The following is a 22453-nucleotide window of genomic DNA, read 5'->3' on the forward strand; positions in this document are numbered from 1 at the left end:
CATTCTCCTGAACTAGCATTTCCAGTCCTGTGACCACAGACACCACCAGCGCTCAGCAGTAGCCCAGGAGGATGACGACACGCTCTCCCCACACGTTCCGCAGTTACACACTTTCCGGCACCGCCTCTTTCTCTCTCTCACGACGTCACTGGCTGCAGACGGCACTCTCACTCGGCAAGGTTGTGGTTCCGCCCCGCCTACCTGCTACCTACCAGGGGGGCCAGCGGAGGGGCGTGGTCACGGTGAGGCGGCGCGGGGCGTGTTCGCTAGCAGAACAGTAGGGAGTGTTTAGCACGGCGGTGGCGTTGTGTGAGGGACGAGCCGGACATGGGTGGGCGTGGTAACAGAGGGGGCGTAGCTACGCGGCTGGCTGAGAGGGGTGTAGAGCTGGTGTGCTCTGTGCTGCTGTGGCGCCGGTGTCAGTTAGTGGAGCGTCACATTGAGCGGTGGGGATCGGGAGCACGGTACAGGTCGCCGGCGGAGCCGCTCAGTGCACTCACCCTGATACACGGCTGTTAGTCACCAGCTCTGCCGCGTCCATGTCGTGTGTGGTGACACAGTACTGACACTTGCCGCCGATCACTGCCCCACGCCCGTCATACACAGGAGGAGACATACGGAGCGTTCCCCCGGTTATGGCCGTCCTTGATCTGGCCCTACAAGGTCTCGCCATCTTCGGCGTCATCCTTTTCTTCGTCCTATGGTTCATGCATTTCTTATCCATCGTCTACACGTAAGTAGCCTGCTGCGGTGTGTGCGGGGGTCTCCCTGCACGGTGGTCACATGCCAGGCTGGGGATGGAGGCTGCGACCTGGCCTGCCCGTCACCGGAGGTTGGGGGAGTAGTGGTGGCGATCCGGCGGCGGGATGAATGGATTGTGTGTGCACAGGTGACCGGAGCAGCAGTGCTGAGGGCTGTGTGGAGGCACATGTGTGTGTGTGTGTGTGTCGGGGCTATATATATATATATATATATATATATATATATATATATGTATATATATATGTACGCGCGTCAGGGTAATATATACTTGTATATAATGTGCGCGCGCGTCGGGGCTATATACATGTATATGTTTGTGTGTATATATTCACTATGGGCTACGTGTGTGCGTGTGCGCACACCGTGCTATATATGTGTGTATATATATGTATGTGTGGGTGTATACACACTTTACATGGTGAGTGTGCGTGCGCTATATATGTATGTGTGTGTGTGTGTCGGGGCTATATATATATATATATATATATATATATATATAATGTGTGTGTACGCGCGTCAGGGTAATATATACTTGTATATAATGTGCACGCGCGTCGGGGCTATATACATGTATATGTTTGTGTGTATATATATTCACTGTGGGCTACGTGTGTGCGTGTGCACACACCGTGCTATATATGTGTATATATATGTGTGTGTATACACACTTTACATGGTGAGTGTGCTATATATGTATGTGTGTGTGTACACACACACACACCTACATATCTGTGTTCCCCGGGTTGCATATGCTCGCTGTGGGCTACTTGCGTGCTGGTCTGAGCGGTATCCATGCGTGTACTGTATGAGCTCCATATGTGCCGTCCCGGTTACATATCTGTGATATCATACATGCATGGCCGAGCTACAAGTATATGGGTATGTGTGAGTGGGCGCTGCGGGCAGCATACACGTGTGCACGTTACATGGTGGGCTCCCCTGGTGCTGTGGGTCATTTTTGCATGGCAGGAGGAAGAGGCAGTTTCCGATGGGGGAGGGGGACGTCTTCTCGCTGTCATGCTGCTATTGACATTTCAAGTGTCTGCTCAAGCACTCTATTCCTGTTTTTTTTTCTCCCTCCTTTGTACTTCCATTTATAGCCTTAGAATTTCTGTAAGAAGGTCTGTTGTCACCCTCAGACATGGCACTGCTGCCATTTTCCATATCTTCCCCTGCCCATTTCCTATACTTCCTCAGATCGGCAGGCACCCCCCTAGTTTCTCCTCTCTGGGCTCATGCTGTGCCCCTTGTGCCGTGCGGATATTTGGTGCAGTATGAATGAAGCCCCTCGTTGGTGAATCTCGGATGTGATGCCGGCTATACTGCTGACTGCTGGAGTTCTGCTCATTATCGTCTCCTGAGATAATGCACCATTAACTTTTAGCCTTTGTGCTCTGAGTCTGTGATCGTGGCTACAATAAGATCATTAAACTTTGTGCTGCATCAGCAGATCATGTGATGTGGGTTGGCAGAGGCTGGCACTGACATGGCAGCCGTGACCATCTAGTGACTGCGTGATCTGCCCCAGGTAGTGGCTTTGGCCTCTGCAGACCGCTTCTGCTCTTGTGCTTCCTATGGTTGGAGCCATGGATCTTTCTCTTGTGCTATTCTGCTCTTTTGGGCCCAGTTTAGTAATGTTCTTTCATTGCACGCAGCCTCTTAGGGTGCAGGGCCGTAACGGCAGCCGGGGCCCCAACCACCCAAGGGGCCCCAAACTGATTGGAAAATTCAAAAAATTAATTTTTTACCAACATATTCACTGAATATTTAACTTCTAAAACTTGCATCATAAACAAAATCTATTAAAGGTCTTGCGGAACGTGGCGAAGCCTGTGTGTTGTATACAACAATGCGTCACAGGCTTTACCACGTTCCGCACAACCTCTAGTGATTGAAATGTTGAGGGCCCCACTATGAAGTTTTGCCCCGGGGCCCCGAAGTTTATAGTTACGGCACTGTTAGGGTGGTATCCCCTCAGCTTGCTAAATTTGTCAGCATCGCATCTTTTCTCCAAGTTTTGTGGTCCTTGGCCCCCTAGTATTGTTCATGTGTGATTTGGCGTAACACGGTTGCTCCCTTTCCCCTCGCCATGACCTTGTCATACTTGTCCCAGTCATTCCCTGTTTGGTTACGGCCGTGTGCGATCATTTCATCCAACTACGCTGAAACATGTACTTGATCAAATCCAAGTTCCTATATTTCTAATAGAAATCTGTGCCTAAAAACTGGATCCCTCTCTGATGTTCTGTGGGATCTGATTTAGACGTGAATGGGCGAGGCTCATCCGAGACTTGGTAGAAAGTAGTGCATGCTGTTATTGTCTTCATCTATTGAATCACATGGGTTAGGGTGCGGTACTTGGAGGGTTTATCGGTGTCTTAGCAGACATTACTAGATATGTAGGGGGAGTACGACAGGGTGAGTACGCAGATTGGGCATTCAGTGGTATAGGAAACCTGGGTGGGAAGGTCCTTGCACGCAATGATCCAGAAATGGAGCAGAATTGTTTAGCAGCTATGGATCTGATCACACATAGTTTTATTTACCTGGATTTTGAAGTGTATGGAAGGAACTCCTTCGATTTCCTCAGTGGTGAACGTTCCATTCTCACCTTGCCAAGATCTAACAGGAAAGAGGCCTTCCGATATACAGTTACTACGTTCAGTACCGTGGGCACAGTCTCCAGTGTATGGTCATGCACAAAATTGGGGCAGGGCCTGGTTACCGTGGGACCATCCACCTAATAAGAAGGGTGGCTCTTGTGGTATTGTCAGCAGTGTTCGAGGACGGCACCTGTAGCTGGGAGTGCATAAGCCACAGCTGTTCTGGTCACCCATGACTTGTTGGCATCTCAAGGGATCAGCGGCGCAGTTAACCGGATTATCTATGTCACTTTGCTATTTCGGCTGAGAAGGGTTATTGTGTTGCTTCATTCTTATTCACTTGGTCTCAGCATCATTTCCTTGAAATGCTTTTCCTATTACCGTCAGCTTTTTAGAAGGGTTTCCTCTGCCCATTTGTGGGTTTGGGGATCGGATTAACCATTGGCTTTCAGCTTCAGTCCAGATTTAGGAAATAGTTCAGACAGTAGAAGGTATTTGCCTTCTGCTCTTAAACATACATGCATCTTCTACCGTGTCCTTAAAAAATGCTTTGTTCCAGCTCATTGGTTTTCTCTCGGTATCCACTGTCTGATTAATCAGCATTTTGCATGCACCAATACACATGAGGTTTGTACTGTACACATGGCGGTGCCCACTGGCCGTAGAAATCTTTTGTAAGCATGGGAATATTTTTGCCAAACTGTTTTTCTCCCCCTCATTCTGATTAAGATCTTGGTTATATTTTAGTTAAATACTAGCTTTTTTTTTTTTTTTTTTAAAGAACTAAACTAAAGAGAACCGGTCACCATAAAAATGTAGTCCAGTCTGCAGTCACCCTGTTATAGAGCAGGGGGAGCGAAGTAGACTGACGTATAGTTTTTGGAGGAAATTTGGTATCACCTGTGTTTTTTTTTTTCAGTGACTGCCAGCTTTCGTTGTATAAGGGTTTGTTCAGATGAACATATTAGGCTACGTTCACACTAGCGTTCGGCTAGTGTGCGTCGCGCTAGCGTCGGGCGACGCAGCGGCGACGCACGCGTCATGCGCCCCTATGTTTAACATGTGGGACGCATGCGTTTTTGCTTGTTGCGTTTTCCGACACGTGCGTCTTTTTTTACGCTAGCGTCGGACCAAGAAAACGCAACAAGTTGCATTTTTCTTGCATCCGATTTTCGTCAATAAACGACGCACGCGCCGAAAAACGCAGCGTTTTTGCGTGCGTTTGCACGCGTTTTTCGGTGCGTTGTGCGTCGCGTCACCGACGCAGCGGCGCACAACGCTAGTGTGAACGTAGCCTTATACGTACGTGTGCTGTCCACATGCACCACAAACTGCACATGGAGAGTAAATTCACCCATTATCGCTAATGTGCCACCGCTATACAGAAGAGCACGGACTTGATCACGTCTACAATTTGTGGCTCGAGTTTTAGTATGACCGTCTGAACTTGGCCTTAATGTGCATACAATAAAGCTATACAAATGATCAAAACGTTTTTAAGTTCAACAGGATCAATCAATAGTCAAATTAGTCAATAGGAAAATTAACAAGTGTGATTCCCCTGGTCGTTGCCCAAGTATAATCAGCCAGGTTGGTTTTCAGGATGCTCAGTCCTTAGATTCCATGGTATATAAGCTTCTTCTTTCTATGGAAATAAACATCTCCATGTCAAAATCTATGTTTGTGTCTTGCGTGTCACTAAGATTAGGCTTTTGCATGACGTTTGATGGCCGGGTCCTTGTGTGTTTGTGGTGACCAGTTTTATTGAGCGGCTCAAGGTTTCATCTTGTTCACATCCATCCACTGGGTGCGCTTTGTAACTTGTGCTACTGGACAAGACATTCCTCCTACAGGCAGAAACAAATGTTTTGCATGCTGGGACAAAGAATGCATGCCTTGTTCGTAGGTGGGAACATACTTTAAATGACAGATATCCGGTCGCTTTTACACCTGTTGGGCTACGTTCACATTAGCGTTGCGTCGGGCACAGCTGCGGCGAAGCATGCGTCATGCGCCCCTATATTTAACATGGGGGCGCATGGACAGGCGTTGTCTTGCGTTTTGTGACGCATGCGTCATTTTTGGCGCAAGCGTCAGGCCGTAGAGGACACTGCAAGTTGCATTTTTTTTTTCGTCCAAAATCAAGCCAAAAATGGACGCATGCATCACAAAACAATGCGTTTTGCATGCGTTGTGCGTTGCGTCGCCGACGCAACACACAATAACGCAAATGTGAACGTAGCCTTACATAGAGCTGGACTGGTTCTACCATTAGACAGGAAAATTTTCAAAAAACATTACACCGCCATTTTTATGTGGATTTTCCAAATAAGTCTTTTAATCCGTTTGGTGACATCCAGTGTACATTTATGGTATGTGCTGGCACCCAAGATTAAGGCCACGTTCACACAGCAGTATTTTGTTTAGTATTTTACCTCAGTATCTGTAAGCCAAAACCAGGAGTGGGACAGTCAGAGGAAAAGTATAATAGAAACATATGCACCACTTCTGTATTATCACCCACTCCTGGTTTTGGCTTACAGATACTGAGGTAAAATACTGACCAAATACTGAACGTGTGAACATGACCTAAGTGCTATGATTAGCGCTAGCTTCAATAGTTACAGCAGCCTTTAACCTCTTTCTGACAGCAGATGGGATAGTACGTCCAACGTCAGAAGCCTCTCTTTGAGGTGGGCTCCGGCAGTGAGTCAACCTCAAAGCCACAACATGTCAGCTGTTTTAAACAGCTGACGTGCCCACAATAGGCGTGGGTAGAATCGTGATCCGCCTGCGCCTATTAACTAGATAAATGCAGCTGTCAACTCTGACAGCGGCATTTAACACGCACTTCTGGCCATTGGGCCAGAAATACGTGCACCACTGACCCCCCGTCACGTGATCGGGGGTCAGCGGTGTGTCGGCATGACAGCCAGAGTTTTCCTGGAGACCTCTATGGTTGTTGCCTGATTGCTATGAGCGCCACCTTGTGGTCGGCGCTTATAGCAATGCAGTAATTCTGCTACATAGAGGCGATCTGAGCATGGCCTCTATGTCAGGGGTGTCAAACTGCATTCCTCGAGGGCTGCAAACAGGTCATGTTTTCAGGATTTCCTTGTACTGCACAGGTGATAATTTAATCACCAACTCATTATTTGTGTAGGTGATTAAATTATCACCTGTGCAGTACAAAGAAATCCTGAAAACCTGACCTGTTTGCAGCCCTCGAGGAATGCAGTTTGACACCCCTGCTCTATGTAGCAGAGCCGATTTAGTTGTGACAGCTTCTAGCCTCCCATGGAGGCTACTGAAGCATGCCAAAAGTAAAAAAAAAAAAAATTGATTAAAAGTATAAGTTCAAATCACTCCCTTTCGCCCCATTCAAAATAAAACAATAAAAATAAAATCAATCAGACATATTTGGTATCGCAGAGTTCAGAATCACCCGATCTATCAATTACAATAAAAATATTTACCTGATCGCTAAACGGCATATCGAAAAAAAAAGAAAATCAAAATGCCAGAATTACTTTTTTCTGGTCGCCGTGACATTGCATTATAATGCAATAATATGCGATCAAAAGATCATATCTGCACAAAAGTGATATTAAAAACGTCAGTTCGGCACGCCAAAATAAGCCCTCACCCGACCCGATCACGGAAAATGGAGACGCTACAGGTATCGGAAAATGGCGCACTTTTTTTTTTTTTTTAATCAAACTTTGGAATTTTTTTCATCACATAGATAAAATAAAACCTAGACATATTTGGTGTCTATGAACTCGTAATGACTTGGAGAATCATAATGGCAGGTCAGTTTTAGCATTTAGTGAACCTAGCAAAAAAGCCAAACAAAAAACAAGTGTGGGATTGCACTTTTTTTGCAATTTCACCACACTTGGATTTTTTTTCCTGTTTTCGAGTACACGACATGCTAAAACCAATGGTGCGTTCAAAAGTGCAACTCGTCCCGCAAAAAATAAGCCCTCACATGGCCATATTGACCAGAGTAGCCACCCCAGAGTATAATGGCGCCACCCCAGAGTATATAATACAGCCCACCTCCCCATAATATATAATGTAGCCCCCATAGAATATAATGCAGCTCCCCATAGTATAACACAGCCGCCCCCATAGAATATAATATACCCCCACAATAGTATATACGGTAACAGCCACAAAGTATATAACACGGCCTCCCCATAGAATATAATATATCCCCATAGTATATAGCACAACCCGCATAGCAGATAACACAGCCCATGTAGCAGTATACAGCACAGCCCACATAGTAGTATATAGCACTGCCCACACAGTAGTATATAGCACAGGCCACATAGTAGTATACAGCAGAGCCCACATAGTAGTATACAGCAGAGCCCACATCTCCCCCTCCCCCCCCCCCCCCGAATGGCCCCGCAGTCCAGTAAAAAAAAAAAACACTCCTCACCTCGTGCCCGCGTTGCTATCTGCTCCTGTCTCGGCGGCTGCTGCTGCTCTGCCTGGGACACAGTGAGTGCGCGCGCACCCGCAGTGTCAGAGGCAGAGTGGGGAATGATGGGAGAGGGAGCGACAGGTGACGCTCTCTCCTCCATCATTGCATTCAACTGTACCGGCGTCATAGACCGTTAACCTCACCCCAGCAAAACCATAACAAAGTGCTGAAGGGTTGTCATGGCAGCTGGGGAACATTCCCATATAGCCCTGTCTGACAGCCGCGTTGTCTAAGGCCGGGGTCACACTTGCAAGTGCAATGCGAGAAACTCGCCTCAATACCCGGCTGCCGGAACTCACGACCGGAGCGTGCAGCTGAATGTATTTCTATGCAGTCGTACGCTCTGGTCCCGAGTGCCGGCAGCCGGGTATTGATGCGAGAGACTCGCGTGAGTTTTTCACATTGCACTCTCAAGTGTGACCCCGGCCTAAGAAAATAAATTGCTTGAAAAAAAATAAAAAAAAATGTTGTATGGACCCAAAATGGTACCAATAAAATTTACTGCTCGCCCACAAAAAAGCAAGGTACCAGTTGGTCATCCAAAAATCAAAATAATATGGCGAAAAAGACCCTTTTTTTTTTTTAATGAAAGAATGTTGTTTTTTTTTTTTGTTTTTTTTTTAAGTGTTATTGAAAAGTACACTTCCTGCAAAAAACAAACCTTCATACGTCTATGTGGAAGAAAAAAAAAAAAGGTTATGGCTCTTGAAAGGCGAGAAGGAAAAATAACAAAAGTCAACAACGGAGAAAATGGCTGCATCTCCCAGAGTTCGAAAAGGACATGCACTTTTTCCATTTGTATAGTTTGTATAGAAGAAGCGGTTCTCCATATGAATTGACACCCCCACCCCACAATCAGAAGATACACAATTAACAAGAGAGGGTAAAGGAGCGTAATACTTTCTGCTGGTAAGAGCAGAATCCACATGCTGCAGATTGGTTACAGATATTTAAGTATATAACTAGTCCTTTTGTTTTCGGCCCTTGTGATTTCTCTTCTCTGGGCGTCTTGTGTAAAACCAATTGGGTGTGCTAAGAAATGCTCCTTACAAAGCTTCCAAACTGGAAGACATGTATGAAGGAATGCAGAAATTCTCAGGATGGACAACGCTAAGGTTATGTTCGCCCTGAAGTTGTGGCTTTGATTTTTTTATTTCTTTTTTTTGCTTGATTTTTAATGCATTTTTTCTGGTTCAATTGATTCAGTAGTCAGTAGTGTTACAGATGGAGCAGGAGTTACCGTCCATTTCCTTTTGGATATTCAGTGTTTACCACTACACAAGTACAGAAGTAAAAGCTATGGTGCCACTATACTTTAGGTGAAAGATTATTATTATTATTATTATTATTTATTATTATAGCGCCATTTATTCCATGGCACTTTACATGTGAGGAGGGGTATACATAATAAAAACAAGTACAATAATCTTGAACAATACAAGTCACAACTGGTACAGGAGGAGATAGGACCCTGCCCGCAAGGGCTCACAATCTACAAGGGATGGGTGAGGATACAGTAGGTGAGGGTAGAGCTGGCCGTGCAGCGGTTTGGTCGATCGGTGGTTACTGCAGGTTATAGGCTAGTCGGAAGAGGTGGGTCTTCAGGTTCTTTTTGAAGGTTTCGATGGTAGGCGAGAGTCTGATATGTTGTGGTAGAGAATTCCAGAGTAGGGGGGATCACCTTTTATGTAGTTGAAACTGCATGTGAATATCCTTTAAGGCTATGTGCACACAATGCGGATTTGCTGTGGATCCGCAGCGGATTTTTCCGCGCAGAAACGCTGCAGATCCACACTGTGGTGTATAGTACAATGTTATTTAATGGGGGAAAAAAAGCTGTGCAGATTTTCTTTTGTGCGGATCTGCAGATGTTTTTGCACTCCTCCATGTTAAAAATCCGCATCAATTCCGCACAAAATCCGCATCAATTCCGCACAAAATCCGCATCAATTCCGCACAAAATCCGCATCAATTCCGCACAAAATCCGCATCAATTCCGCACAAAATCCGCATCAATTCCGCACAAAATCCGCATCAATTCCGCACAAAATCCGCATCAATTCCGCACAAAATCCGCATCAATTCCGCACAAAATCCGCATCAATTCCGCACAAAATCCGCATCAATTCCGCACAAAATCCGCATCAATTCCGCACAAAATCCGCATCAATTCCGCACAAAATCCGCATCAATTCCGCACAAAATCCGCATCAATTCCGCACAAAATCCGCATCAATTCCGCACAAAATCCGCATCAATTCCGCACAAAATCCGCATCAATTCCGCACAAAATCCGCATCAATTCCGCACAAAATCCGCATCAATTCCGCACAAAATCCGCATCAATTCCGCACAAAATCCGCATCAATTCCGCACAAAATCCGCATCAATTCCGCACAAAATCCGCATCAATTCCGCACAAAATCCGCATCAAAACCGCACAAAATCCGCATAAAAACAAGTCCACGGCTGCGGATTCTGCCAGGAGATGCGGATTTTGTGCAAAAAAATTCTGCACCTCTTTTCCTACGTGTGTACATAGCCTGAATCCCCGCTTGGTCTGAACGGGATTTTGCCTAACCCCAGTCACTTGCGTACCTTGTAGCAGACTGTTAGTACAGAACCCACACCCAAAATCTGCAAAAAGAAATAAAAGGGGAGTATTCACATACTGCATATCAGCACAAGTACATCCAGATGTGGCATTTTCACCTGCAGGCTGTATTCTTTCTTCTTTTTAACTAGTGTTCCTTTAGAATCCCAGCGCAGCGATAAGTGTTTGTGCGCTACCTTAGTCAGAAGCCTAGACATGCTCACAGCAAGCAGGTGGTTTGAAGCTGGAATGTGGTCGGTGATGAAGAACTGTCAGTTCTGTAGGGTGGATGAATGCTGTTAGGCTGAGTGTATGTTACAGATTGATCTGTCTGATTGTGATGGTCTACTCACTCAGTGCTGTATGTTAATGACTAGGGATGAGCGAACTCAAACTGAAAAGTTCAGGGTTTGTACCGGATGCTAGTGTCCTGCACCAAACCCCGAACACTGACTTTTTACTGTATCGCCTTTCCTTTCCGCGTTCACCAGTCTAATAAAGCTTGTTGTAAGGCTGCAATGCACCCAATCAACAGCCTTTTAGACTATGGGCACTTCCAAAGCTATCTCATTATGACAAGTGTTGCCATGGCTGTGATTGGTCGGTGCATCACGTGATCCGGCCTGTATAAAGGCCAGATCACAAGTGCCGCCGCCATTATGCTCTCATTGGTATAGGGTAGGACGCGGGTGGAGTGAGGAACAGATTCTGACTGCGCACTCTGCAGCCAGCTGTGTACTCTGTACCCTCTGCCTCTGGGAGTACTGTCCTTTATGTAGTCTTCCACCGTCTCCACGTCTACCTCATTTAACCTCCTGGGTCTCCAAATTGGACACATGGCTTGAGCTTGTCCTTTGTAGCTTGGAGGTGCTGGCCTTCCCTGCGGCAAGTGTACTGTTGGCATGTGTGTTTGGCCTCGCAGGGGGTGTCATGAGACAGGCGCATTTGCCTGTGCACATCCAATGTGGGTGAAATTTTTTAACTGGACTGGTGGTAGCAAGCCTTAGTCTCCTTGAGGCCACTGTTGAAAGTTTTGTCATTCATTTACTTCCTATGATTGCTTTGGTGACACAAACCCTTTAAGTCATTTCCCTATCCACATTTGTTTGCAGGGCACTTGTCCTGCTTTTACCCCATTCAGCTTCCTTTTGCAGCCCTGATTTTGACAAAGTTCAGAGCCTAACTGAACTTTTTACTGTATATTCGGCAAAACCGTACATCACTGGTTCTCTCATCTCTATTAGTGACCCATGCACTTGTAACAGAATATCCAGTATTAAGGACCCATGCACTTACAATAATGCATTTCAGTTTTATGTGTTTAACATACGATTATGTTGCATAGTCACACTTTTGCTGAAGCCGCTCATTGTGTTCACTTCCTGCCGAGTTTTGCTTGCACAGCAATATCTCATATACAGTGATGGAATATAGGTCCCAAGTGATAATGCGTACATTAGATTGCTTCCTTCAGAGCTGTTGGGTTACTGAACATAGATTTCAGTAATGAAGTATCCAAGAAGTATCGTTTCTCCTTGCGGAGAGTGACATGATAAGCATGTCGAGGTGAGGAGACTTAAAGCCGCAATGCTCCTCTGGGAAATATGCAAATTGTCTCTTCAGAGAGGAAGAGGACTAGAACTCTAGTGCCACATATCGGAAGTAGCAATCCTAACAGTCAATGTCGACCCTTTAACGAGCCTTGTCACCTGACTTAGGATAATAGCCAAAACAGAATCTCAATTTGCAGACACTGTATTTCGGGGTACTGCCCCTCGTCAGTACAAAGTGGAGATCTGGTTTGGTTGACTGAGAGGCGTCTGACCGGGATCCAAGAAGTATTGTTTCTCCTTGCGGAGAGTGACATAAGCAGCATGTCGAGGTGGAGACTTAAAGCCGCAATGCTCCCCTGGGAAAGTAGACAGCAGTGTGAGCAGCCTCTTCTTACCTCAGACCTCTGGTTCCTCCAGTATTAGATTAGAAGGACAGAGTAGACAGCAGTGTGAGCAGCCGCCTCTTACCTCAGACTTCTGGTATCTCCAGTATTAGATCAGAAAGACACAGTGGACAGCAGTGTGAGCAGTCTCTTCTTACCTCACACTCCAGATGTCTCCAGTATTAGATTAGAAGGACACAGTAGACAGCAGTGTGAGCATCCGCCTCAGACCTCTGGTGTCTCCAGTATTAGATTGAAGGATAGAGTAGACAGCAGTGTGAGCAGCTGCCTCTTACCCCAGACCTCTGGTATCTCCAGTATTAGATTAGAAGGACAGAGCAGACAGCAGTGTGAGCAGCCACCTCTTACCTCAGACCTCTGGTATCTCCAGTATTAGAAGGACAGAGTAGACAGCAGTGTGAGCAGTCTCTTCTTACCACAGACCTCTGGTGTCTCCAGTATTAGAAGGACAGAGTAGACAGCAGTGTGAGAAGCCACCTCTTACCTCAGATCTCTGGTATCTCCAGTATTAGGTTAGAAGGACAGGGTGGACAGCAGTGTGAGCAGCCACCTCTTACCTCAGACCCCTGGTATCTCCAGTATTAGATTAGAAGGGCAAGGTGGAGAGCAGTGTGAATGACCATTTTCTTGGACTATGGTGATAAGAAAGGCAAAATGATTGCTATTTGCTAATTTAGGTTATTTATGACATTTTTGGGAGATTTTGGAGAACCCCTTTAAGGCCACACCATGTCTGTGTTGAATGATTCCACAATACATTGCCTTTAGACTGCAATTATAATGTACCTCTGTGTCACTGATCTTATGTGAGTACATTCACACGGGACAGATGCGTTGAGGATTTTCTAGGTGAAATATCTGCAGCGTAATGCATACATAAACGTAGGTTTGTGGATCAGATGTAATCCCATCCTTACAATGCAGAAAAAAAAGCTCTACGGAAATTGGATCTGTGGTGCAAATGATTGCATAGATGACAACTCTGCCTGTATATCTCGTGATTTTTGGTGCAGAATCTGTGTGATTTTTGCCACAATTCTCATAGGTTTCACAATTATTGCAATCTTACATGTCAAAAACGATATGTACGTCATGATAGGCTGAAGACATGCTTTGCATGTAACAGTGCTGTAAATGTTTATATATAATGTATACGAATTACCAATATCTCTACCATGACCCTGTAGTTGTAGGAATGTGACTGCCGTGTCTATACCCAAGACTGATGGGCATGCGATGTATATTAAGCATCACACGTGTACCTAATCACCTGTACTTTTGGTCCTTATGGAATGAGTGCAGCTTAATAATGTGCATAAATAATTTATAAACTTTTTTTTTTTTTTTTTTTTTAGGCGACTACACCTCAACAAGAAGGCGTCCGACAAGCAGCCTTACAGCAAGCTTCCTGGAGTTTCCCTTCTTAAACCACTAAAGGGTGTTGACCCCAATCTCATCAACAACCTAGAAACTTTCTTTGAATTGGACTATCCAAAGGTATTTATGCAATCATTTCTTAAGACTATGGCTTTGTAGAAATTGTCTAATTCGCATAACTATTTTTATTTTTACCCGCATACATCCACCATTTAAAATGTAGCTTTTTTTTTGCCTTTTAACTTTAAATATAAGAAAGCACTTCTTACTGCTTTTGGTAAATATGTCTAAAAAAAAAAAAAACTGTAGTATTGGTAATTTCCAACATTCTGATTCCTGTACTGGATCACTTTCTGGGTTTCTTGCTGTAGTTTTGATGAAACCGTTTATCTCCTGCAGCACTGCTAGTTTTCTTGGTGATGAGCTGTTATGTAGTCCCAATGTTCATAAGCTCTGAACAACCTGACATCACTGATTGTCTACACTGTGCATAGGCAGAAAACTACTGATGCACAATGCAGATAGAAAGCCATCAATGGTAAGGATCAGACTGAGCTCTTCATTAAGAAAACTAGCAGATAAAGCAGTGATATCAACATTACGTCAAGGTCACACCACTGGAATAAGGGTCTCTGTCCCTATTTCATAGTTCCCTCTGCTTGCAAAGCATAAAGCTGGTGACTGATACCTGCCATCGAGTAGGTAAATATTCTGACCGCACCTTACTCTAACAATACGTCTTCGGTATCTAGAAGCCAATATACTTTCATTAGAGTTCTAGTTTTCTGTTCTGCCAAAAAAAAAAAATCCAGAGTAGCCGTAATCTACAATCAACACATTTGCTATTAAATATTTTACCCTTACAATATTGCACTGATTGACTTTGGCTAGCTTCTGAAGTCAATAGTGAAGATAAACTTACATTTCTTTATCCTTTGTAATGGGGCAAGGGCAGAAAATGAAATATAAATACATACATACATACACTAGATGGTGGCCCGATTCTAACGCATCGGGTATTCTAGAATATGCATGTCCACGTAGTATATTGCCCAGCCGTGTAGTATATTGCACAGCGACGGAGTATACAGCACAGAGTCATGTAGTATACAGACTTAAAATAAAAGATAAACATATACTCACCCTCCGTTTAAGTCCTGGCCCTGTGCTGTGCACGCAGCAGCTTCCGGTCCCAGGGTTGGTATGGGCGCAGGACCTGTGATGACGTCGCGGTCACATGACGTCATGGCAGGTCTTTCTCGCAGGACCTGTGATGACGTCGCGGTCGCATGACCGTGACGACATGGCATGTTGTCGCATACCATCCTTGCCACCGGAACCTGCCACTTGCATGGAGCGGTTACCAGAGCGTCGCGAGGAGCGGGAAAGGCGCCGGAATGTGAGTATATGATGATTTTTTATTTTTTTAAATTATTTTTAACATTAGATCTTTTTACTATTGAGGCTGCATAGGCAGCATCAATAGTAAAAAAGTTGGTCACACAGGGTTAATAGCAGTGTTAATAGAGTGCGTTACACCGCGGCATAACGCGGTCCATTAGCGCTGCCATTAACCCTGTTTGAGCGCTGACAGGAGGGGATTACGGAGCGGGCACTGACTGCAGGGAGGAAGGAGCTGCCATGTTGCCGCCAGACTGCGCCCGTCGCTGATTGGTCGTGGGCGTTTTGCCACGACCAATCAGCGACTTGGATTCCATGACAGACAGAGGCCGCGACCAATGAATATCTGGGACAGACAGACGAAAGTGACCCTCAGACAATTATATAGTATTATATAAGTATAATTATTTTTGAGACTCAATATCTCCATGACTACGTTCCGTAAGATTTAAGCCAAATCTATGGGACCATCAGAGACTAGAAGGCTCGCATGTATAATCTAATGGGGCCAGGCAGATGGCACCTTCCTTTTGCCCGGTGCATGTTAGAACATTGGGATGTGGTGTTGTGGGCAGTCATTCTAGTTTCTGTCTGAATCGGTCTTCATGTATTCTGACCAATTTGTTTCCGGTGCTGGAAGTTTGTGTTCCACTGACACTTATCGTGATTGTCCTATATTATGGCCATAGTTAGTAGACCTTTTCACATGTGAGACCTCTTCTAAAGTCCACTTTTGAAGTTCTAGATCCAACAAATGAAATGTGCTCTCTCCCTGCCATCCTCGGGTCGTGTGCCCGTCTCTCTGCACACATTGCAGCACTTTCCGCTACCTTGATGCTCCTGAATTACTCAACCTCCACTTAGTGCCTATGAAGTATTGCTTTGCTGAGACAGCATGCCCTGTCGATGTCTGCTGAATAATGAAAATAAAAGGTGCCTACTGTAGAAGGCAATCCTACTTGTACAGCATATAGGGCAAGAAGGCTAGGAACCGCCGGGAAGGAGATATATTTCTGGAACTTGTGCGTACTGCAGCACAGGTTAAAATAAGTAGATAAAGAAAAACAAAATCCCAGCATGAGTGATCTAATATCGGGAGCCAGACAATCTGTGTGTAGCCCCGGGCTCTGCTTCTTCATCCCAGAAGAAAGCAGGCATTTACTGTTCCATGGATACCCCATAAGGAGAGCCTGCAAGCTGACAGATAACACCAGACACGGCCTTGGTTTCTGTCATGTACGGAAACCACAATCCAGCGTTCGATCTGGCGAGTGACAGACCCTATTGACCTAATTTAGAGAGAACCTGTCACCTGGAGAAAAAAACCATCATTAACCTGGCACTTAGACCCCCACTGCCAAGAGGAAATGAACTTTATTCCTCCGGGTAGCATTCGGGTTCCTGTATTGGGAGAGGCGCCGGTGCGAGTTCAGTCACCTCTATGTATGTAGAGAGTGGCAGCTGTAATCTCGGCCCACCACCACCACTGACTGACAGCTGCTTAGCGCATTAAGGCCGGCTATCAGTCAGTGCTGAGGGGCGGTTAAAACTGACACTCTCTTTATATAGAGCAGTGATTGAACCGGGGCCTCCCCCCAAGAATGGAACCCGAACACTGGCTCTCGGCAGTGGGGGTCTAAGTGCCAGCGCCGGGCAGGTTCACACCGCTATTAACCTGCAGATCATCCCCATATCGGCAGGTTAATAGCACTTTTTTCAGGGGACTCTTCCCTTTTAAGGGTTTATTCTGGATTACCGTAGCTTTTCATATATATATATATATATATATATATATATATATATATACATACATACATACATACATACATACATACATACATACATACATACATATATATATACACATATATACACATATATACATATATACACATATATACATATATATATATATATATATATATATATATATATATATATATATATATATATATATATATATATATATATATGAACTAAGTAACTTATTATGCTAACTACCTGCCTCTTCTACCCTGCGTTGGCTCAGCAGTCACAGACCGCTCCTATCTTTCCTGTTTGCTGCTTCACGTTGACACAGCAGCTTTTGTACTTCCGGGTGTGACTGCTGGTGTCCTCCTGACTGACAGCCAGCTTCCCACAGTTAGACAGCGGGGAGCTAGCCGGCTGTCAGTCAGCCTGACATCTGCAGTCACAGAGCGGAAGAGAATCAGCTGCTCTGTCGAATTGATGTCGACCGAAGTCGCAGCATCGCCGGAAGGAGCAGTTTGTGATTGCTCTGACTTGGCAGCCATCTGCAGCAGGCAGGTAGTTTCCAGCTACATGCCTGTTAGTTCTCAAATAGTCCCGGATAATCCCTTTAATTCTGTCAGGTACTGCTTGGAGGGGGGTCCATCTTTTCTGATAGGAAGAGTAGCTCTGCATGCTGTGACATTCATCCCATTAATGCCAGGCTCACACTACAATGTAATAAAATCACTTGCGTTTTATCCTGAAAACTTGGCCAACTTTTTTGTTTTCCGTATGCAATCCGTATTTCTTACAACAGCTATAATTCATTTACAGTTTCCTATGTTACAGAATGACAATATATTTGTAAAAATCGGATGCTGTATGTATGGAATTGGTTTTCTTCTTTTTTTTTTTTTGTTGCCGATTCTCATCCGATAGCCGGGAGACACTAGTGCGTGGTGCGATTTGCTTGTGAAATGCCCATTATTTTTCCGTCATAAGTCTGCCTACCATGATGTAATCTTATCAGATTGTTTTTCGTTGTCTGCGGCCGCCCATGCATTCATTCATTGAGAGATGAGCTGATTTTCTGGTTTCACACCTCCTAGCTGGCATTACTGCTCGTTGCCATGCTCGGCTGCTAAGCAGCTAATAATGCTGCTAACCCATAATCATGTGCAGAGAACAAAGCATTGGATGCCCATAGTGCTAGAAAGGCCGCCTACCATATCGGCATGTAGATCACTCTTTCTAGTCACTATTGTTCCTTTTTTTTTTTTTTAAAGCTTGTTTTTCATATCAAGGTTTGTTCATTATTATTTTTAATCCTGATTAATGCATTACACTGGCAAATGATTCTTAGAAAAATCACCAACTGTTCTCTTGCTTGAAGCCTCAGCATGTATGTCGGCGGGCAGTGCCAGTGTGTTAAGATGTATTTTACAGCTCAACCTTGTTTTCGACGTGAAATCCATATTCATGTGTAAATGCTGTGGCGCAATAAATCAGGGTTCGGGATCTGTAGCAGAGGGTGGCAGAAAGGTGATTTCTTCCCTCCCTGTTTCATCATTCTTCTCACTCGCTGTAGTTTTAGGAATTCATCTGCACAGCAGGGTAATATGGAGGCCATGACGTCTCCAGGTGGTTTTTTGGTAAATATGAATATTTCGAACGCAGAATAAATAGTTGTGGATCTTGGTTTATTATTAAAGCAGCACTCCAGAGTCTTTTCTTTCGGCGCCAGAGTGGTGCTACTAATCCAAGTTTTCTGACCTTAGTGTTATGCTTACCAGTTGCGATCTTCAGCTCTTCCAGCAGCAATCCGTTTCGTGCTGCCGTCTTGTGACCGCAACTTCCTACTTGGCAGAAGTCAGAGGTAACAGTCACAAGATCTCAATGTAAGTCTATGAGAGGCTCATTGAATTGTGACCTCCGACTTGGCCAGCAACACTGGAGCGGCGGGTCACAAACTGCTGGGAAGCACTGAAGACCGCAGCTGGTTAGTGTACTCTAGTGCTGCAATAAAAAAAAAAACCCCGCTGCAATGTGATGCCTTAAATGAATTGTCCCATGAACAAAGTTAGTTTTAATCAATTGTTTCTGAATTAACAATAATTTCAATAATTTGTGCTTAAAGGGGGTTTCCCCACGAATATTTTTTTTTTTTTAAAATAGATCTTGGAATAATAATTTCCACAATTGGATGTGTGTATATAAAATGTTCCTGTGCTGAGATAATCTTATAAATGTGCCCCTGCTGTGTACTGTGTAATGGCTGTGTCGGACCGTACAGGAACATGGACTGATCATACCACAGCTCCTGGGCAGGGAAGAAGCAAAAGAGTATATAGAAATTGCAGCATGGGATTCTTTTAAGTTAAAATATTGTTCAAAAACAGGCAGAGAAATGTTTTACCTCACAGAAAGAATCAGCGGCGATCCCCTGCTGTCCTATCTGTATACTGTTTTGTTTCCTCCCCTGCCCAGGAGCTGTGGTATGATCAGACCATGTACCTGTACGGTCAGACACAGACATTACACAGTACACAGCAGGGGCACAATTATAAGATTATCTCGGCACAGGAACATTTTCTTTTGACACATCCAATTGTGCAAATTACTATTACTCCAAAATTTATTGGATAAAATCAACTTTTAATATTCTTTGTTTGTTTGAAATCCCCTTTTAAGGCTACTTTTTCAAAGAAACGGTCTCATACTGCAAGTGGTCATTCCGAATAAGGGCTGCCACATTCCCCAGGGTTTGTTGACCATTATTATGGCTATCACGAGGAAGTGTTGCCGTGCACGGAGTATACCACATACATTGGTCTCTGTTTCGCCTGCTCTTTGTGGAGGTAACAGGTTGGACAGCTTAAGGAGCTTGTCACACACTATGTCATGGAGATGAGCTCACCAGCTCTCTGGTTAGGCCACACATGAGTTTCCTTAGCACCGAGGTAATGACTTACCTTGACATCAGCTGTAATTTTCACACATCATGCTTATATGGAGTATTTATAGACTGCAGCAGGAAGGGAGGATAACAAGGAGATTATATGCCAGCACTTTGGATTTGCTCCCTTGTTGCTATTTTCAATCTCTCATATGAATGTTTTATGGGTACTTTTCCAACATTAATTACAACATAGCTCCCAGTTGTTTTTTTGAAGCTCTTGCTTGTCGTTTCTTAATATTTCATAAATGGGCCACCTTTACGCAACGCTAGCGATAATCCGTTAACCATCCACTCTACTTCCCCGCGATATTCTATTGGGATTTCTCTCACTTTTAGGGTAGATTCACATAGGAATTGCACAAGGGATTACCATGTAAGAAAAGGGAATTACACTTTTCCCAATATTATAGTATATTGCAAGTTTTCCCCATTTAAAAATCTGCAATAAAATGCTTTAAAATCACATACAACCATATAAAACAAACAGTAGTGCCAAGGCTTCTTTGGTGCCCTGCTAGCAATGCTCTCATGGTCATAAATGTTAAGGGCACTGTAAGAGGCCTTGGCACAAGATTAGGAAGCATAGTATAATCAGGCTTTTAATTTGCAGTACCATGTCTGCCCCAAACTTCATACAATTTGGTTTGGGTTTGACTTGCTCCCAAATTATCCACAGCTAATCCGACCACTGCGGACCTACCCTTGTGTGTAACCTTGTATTAAGGGTTTGTCTCAAGAAGTCAAACCCGGTCCTACACCCTATATTGTTATTTTTGAGACTTGCGTTGGTGAAGAGTTATGTTGGAAATCTCTAATGATCTGCCTAAAGTATGCTGTTGATTAGGCAAGTGCTCAACACTGACAACCATGTTGAAGCTCTAGCAATTCTCACAGGATTTTTTTCTCTCCAATATTGGAAAGGTTACGATAATGAAATGCCATGTCCATTGGCTGGCACTGAGCGCATTATGAGGTCCATATTGTGATACGATCGGTGTCCCAATACTTCAAACTCTCACTTCTGCTAAGGTACTTAAAATTAACCTGTCACCCCCAAAATCGAAGGTGAGCTAAGCCCACCGGCATCAGGGGCTTATCTACAGCATTCTGTAATGCTGTAGATAAGCCCCCGATGTATCCTGAAAGATGAGAAATAGAGGTTAGATTATACTCACCTGGGCGTGTGGTCCAATCCGATGGGCGTCGCGGTCCGCTCCGGGGCCTCCCATCTTCTTACGATGATGTCCTCTTGTCTTCACGCTGCGGCTCCGGCGCAGGCGTACTTTGTCTGCCCTGTTGAGGGCAGAGCAAAGTACTGCAGTGTGCAGACGCCGGGAAAGGTCAGAGAGGCCTGGTGCCTGCGCACTGCAGTACTTTGCTCTGCCCTCAACAGGTCAGACAAAGTACGCCGGAGCCGCAGCGTTGAAGACAAGAAGAGGACGTCATCGAATGAAGATGGGAGGCGCCGGACCGGACCGCGACGCCCATCGGACCCGGACCGCAGCAAGACCACACACCCAGGTGAGTATAATCTAACCTTTTTTTCTTATCTTTCAGGTTACATCGGGGTCTTATCTACAGCATTCCAGAATGCTGTAGATAAGCCCCTGATGGCGGTGGCCTTAGGTCATATATGATTTTTGGGGTGACAGATTCCCTTTAAGTAAATAAAAATGTCCCCAAAGTTGAACAACCACTTTGTGGAAGCATAATAAAAACTAATGTGGAAAATGGCCCATGTAGTTTTCTATCAGTTATGCAGGATCGCCGAGGAACTCGGAAACAGGACTCCCAAAATAAGTTTGTGGGTGACTAAACCCAAAGCTCTTCTGATGTGACTCGCATGTATTTCGTGTATGGAAATGTATTTTCGGCTTCCTAGAACTGTGGAGATACAAGCTAAATTTGGAATCGTGGGGCTGCCATTTATCTGGACTTGGCACAAGGTGACTCCATAGCCCACAATTAAGTGGAGATGAGGTGCGGTGTGCTGCTGCGTTTCACAGCATTCCATTAGAGTTCTATGAAACTCTGATATTAGGAATTGTACCGCACGATTACTGAAGCCTGCACATGGCAGGGAGTGTATGATAGTCACCTAGGGCACATGATACTTTTACTGACTGCATGATATAAAATGCACCATGTCCTCCGTAGACTTTGTAACCATTTTACAACTTTAGATGGTAAATGGTCATAGCTCATATTTCTAATATATACTTACATATCTCAGGTTACGGAATATTTTGTCCTGGCAGGTCATTATAGATCATTGACTCCTACGTTTTCATAGATGCACACACCCTTGATGACTATGACAATTGCTCATTCGACTTGTCCTCTGCTTCATTTCTGTTTTTCTTAGAGCGGTTGTCCAGGCTTGGGGCTCATGCCTGCAAACTTGTGTAATCTCCTAGCGCGCGCTGTCAGAATACGTTGGAAGCATGTGGTCTTGTGACCGCAAGTATGCATACTTCCGGCCACATTCCGACTAGACTTGTCCGCCCTCGCTTTATTCACTGCAGCGCTGACGATCTGTTATTAGATACTCCAGCACCAATGCTAGCTTATGACA

At 44.7% G+C, this 22453-nt stretch overlaps 1 protein-coding gene across 1 annotated transcript in view; it reads left to right on the forward strand.

Annotated features, from left to right (window-relative positions):
• Positions 1–239: 239 nt before the first annotated feature.
• Positions 240–22453, forward strand: part of UGCG (UDP-glucose ceramide glucosyltransferase) — a 41121-nt gene continuing 18907 nt past the window's right edge. The window contains exons 1-2 of the mRNA XM_069767001.1: positions 240–733; positions 13766–13907. Coding sequence (XP_069623102.1) covers positions 636–733; positions 13766–13907 — 240 coding nt within the window. The 5' untranslated portion in view covers positions 240–635. The remainder of the gene's footprint in view (positions 734–13765; positions 13908–22453) is intronic.

This window comes from Ranitomeya imitator, chromosome 1 (assembly GCF_032444005.1).
Source record: "Ranitomeya imitator isolate aRanImi1 chromosome 1, aRanImi1.pri, whole genome shotgun sequence".
NCBI classification, from domain to species: Eukaryota; Metazoa; Chordata; class Amphibia; order Anura; family Dendrobatidae; genus Ranitomeya; species Ranitomeya imitator.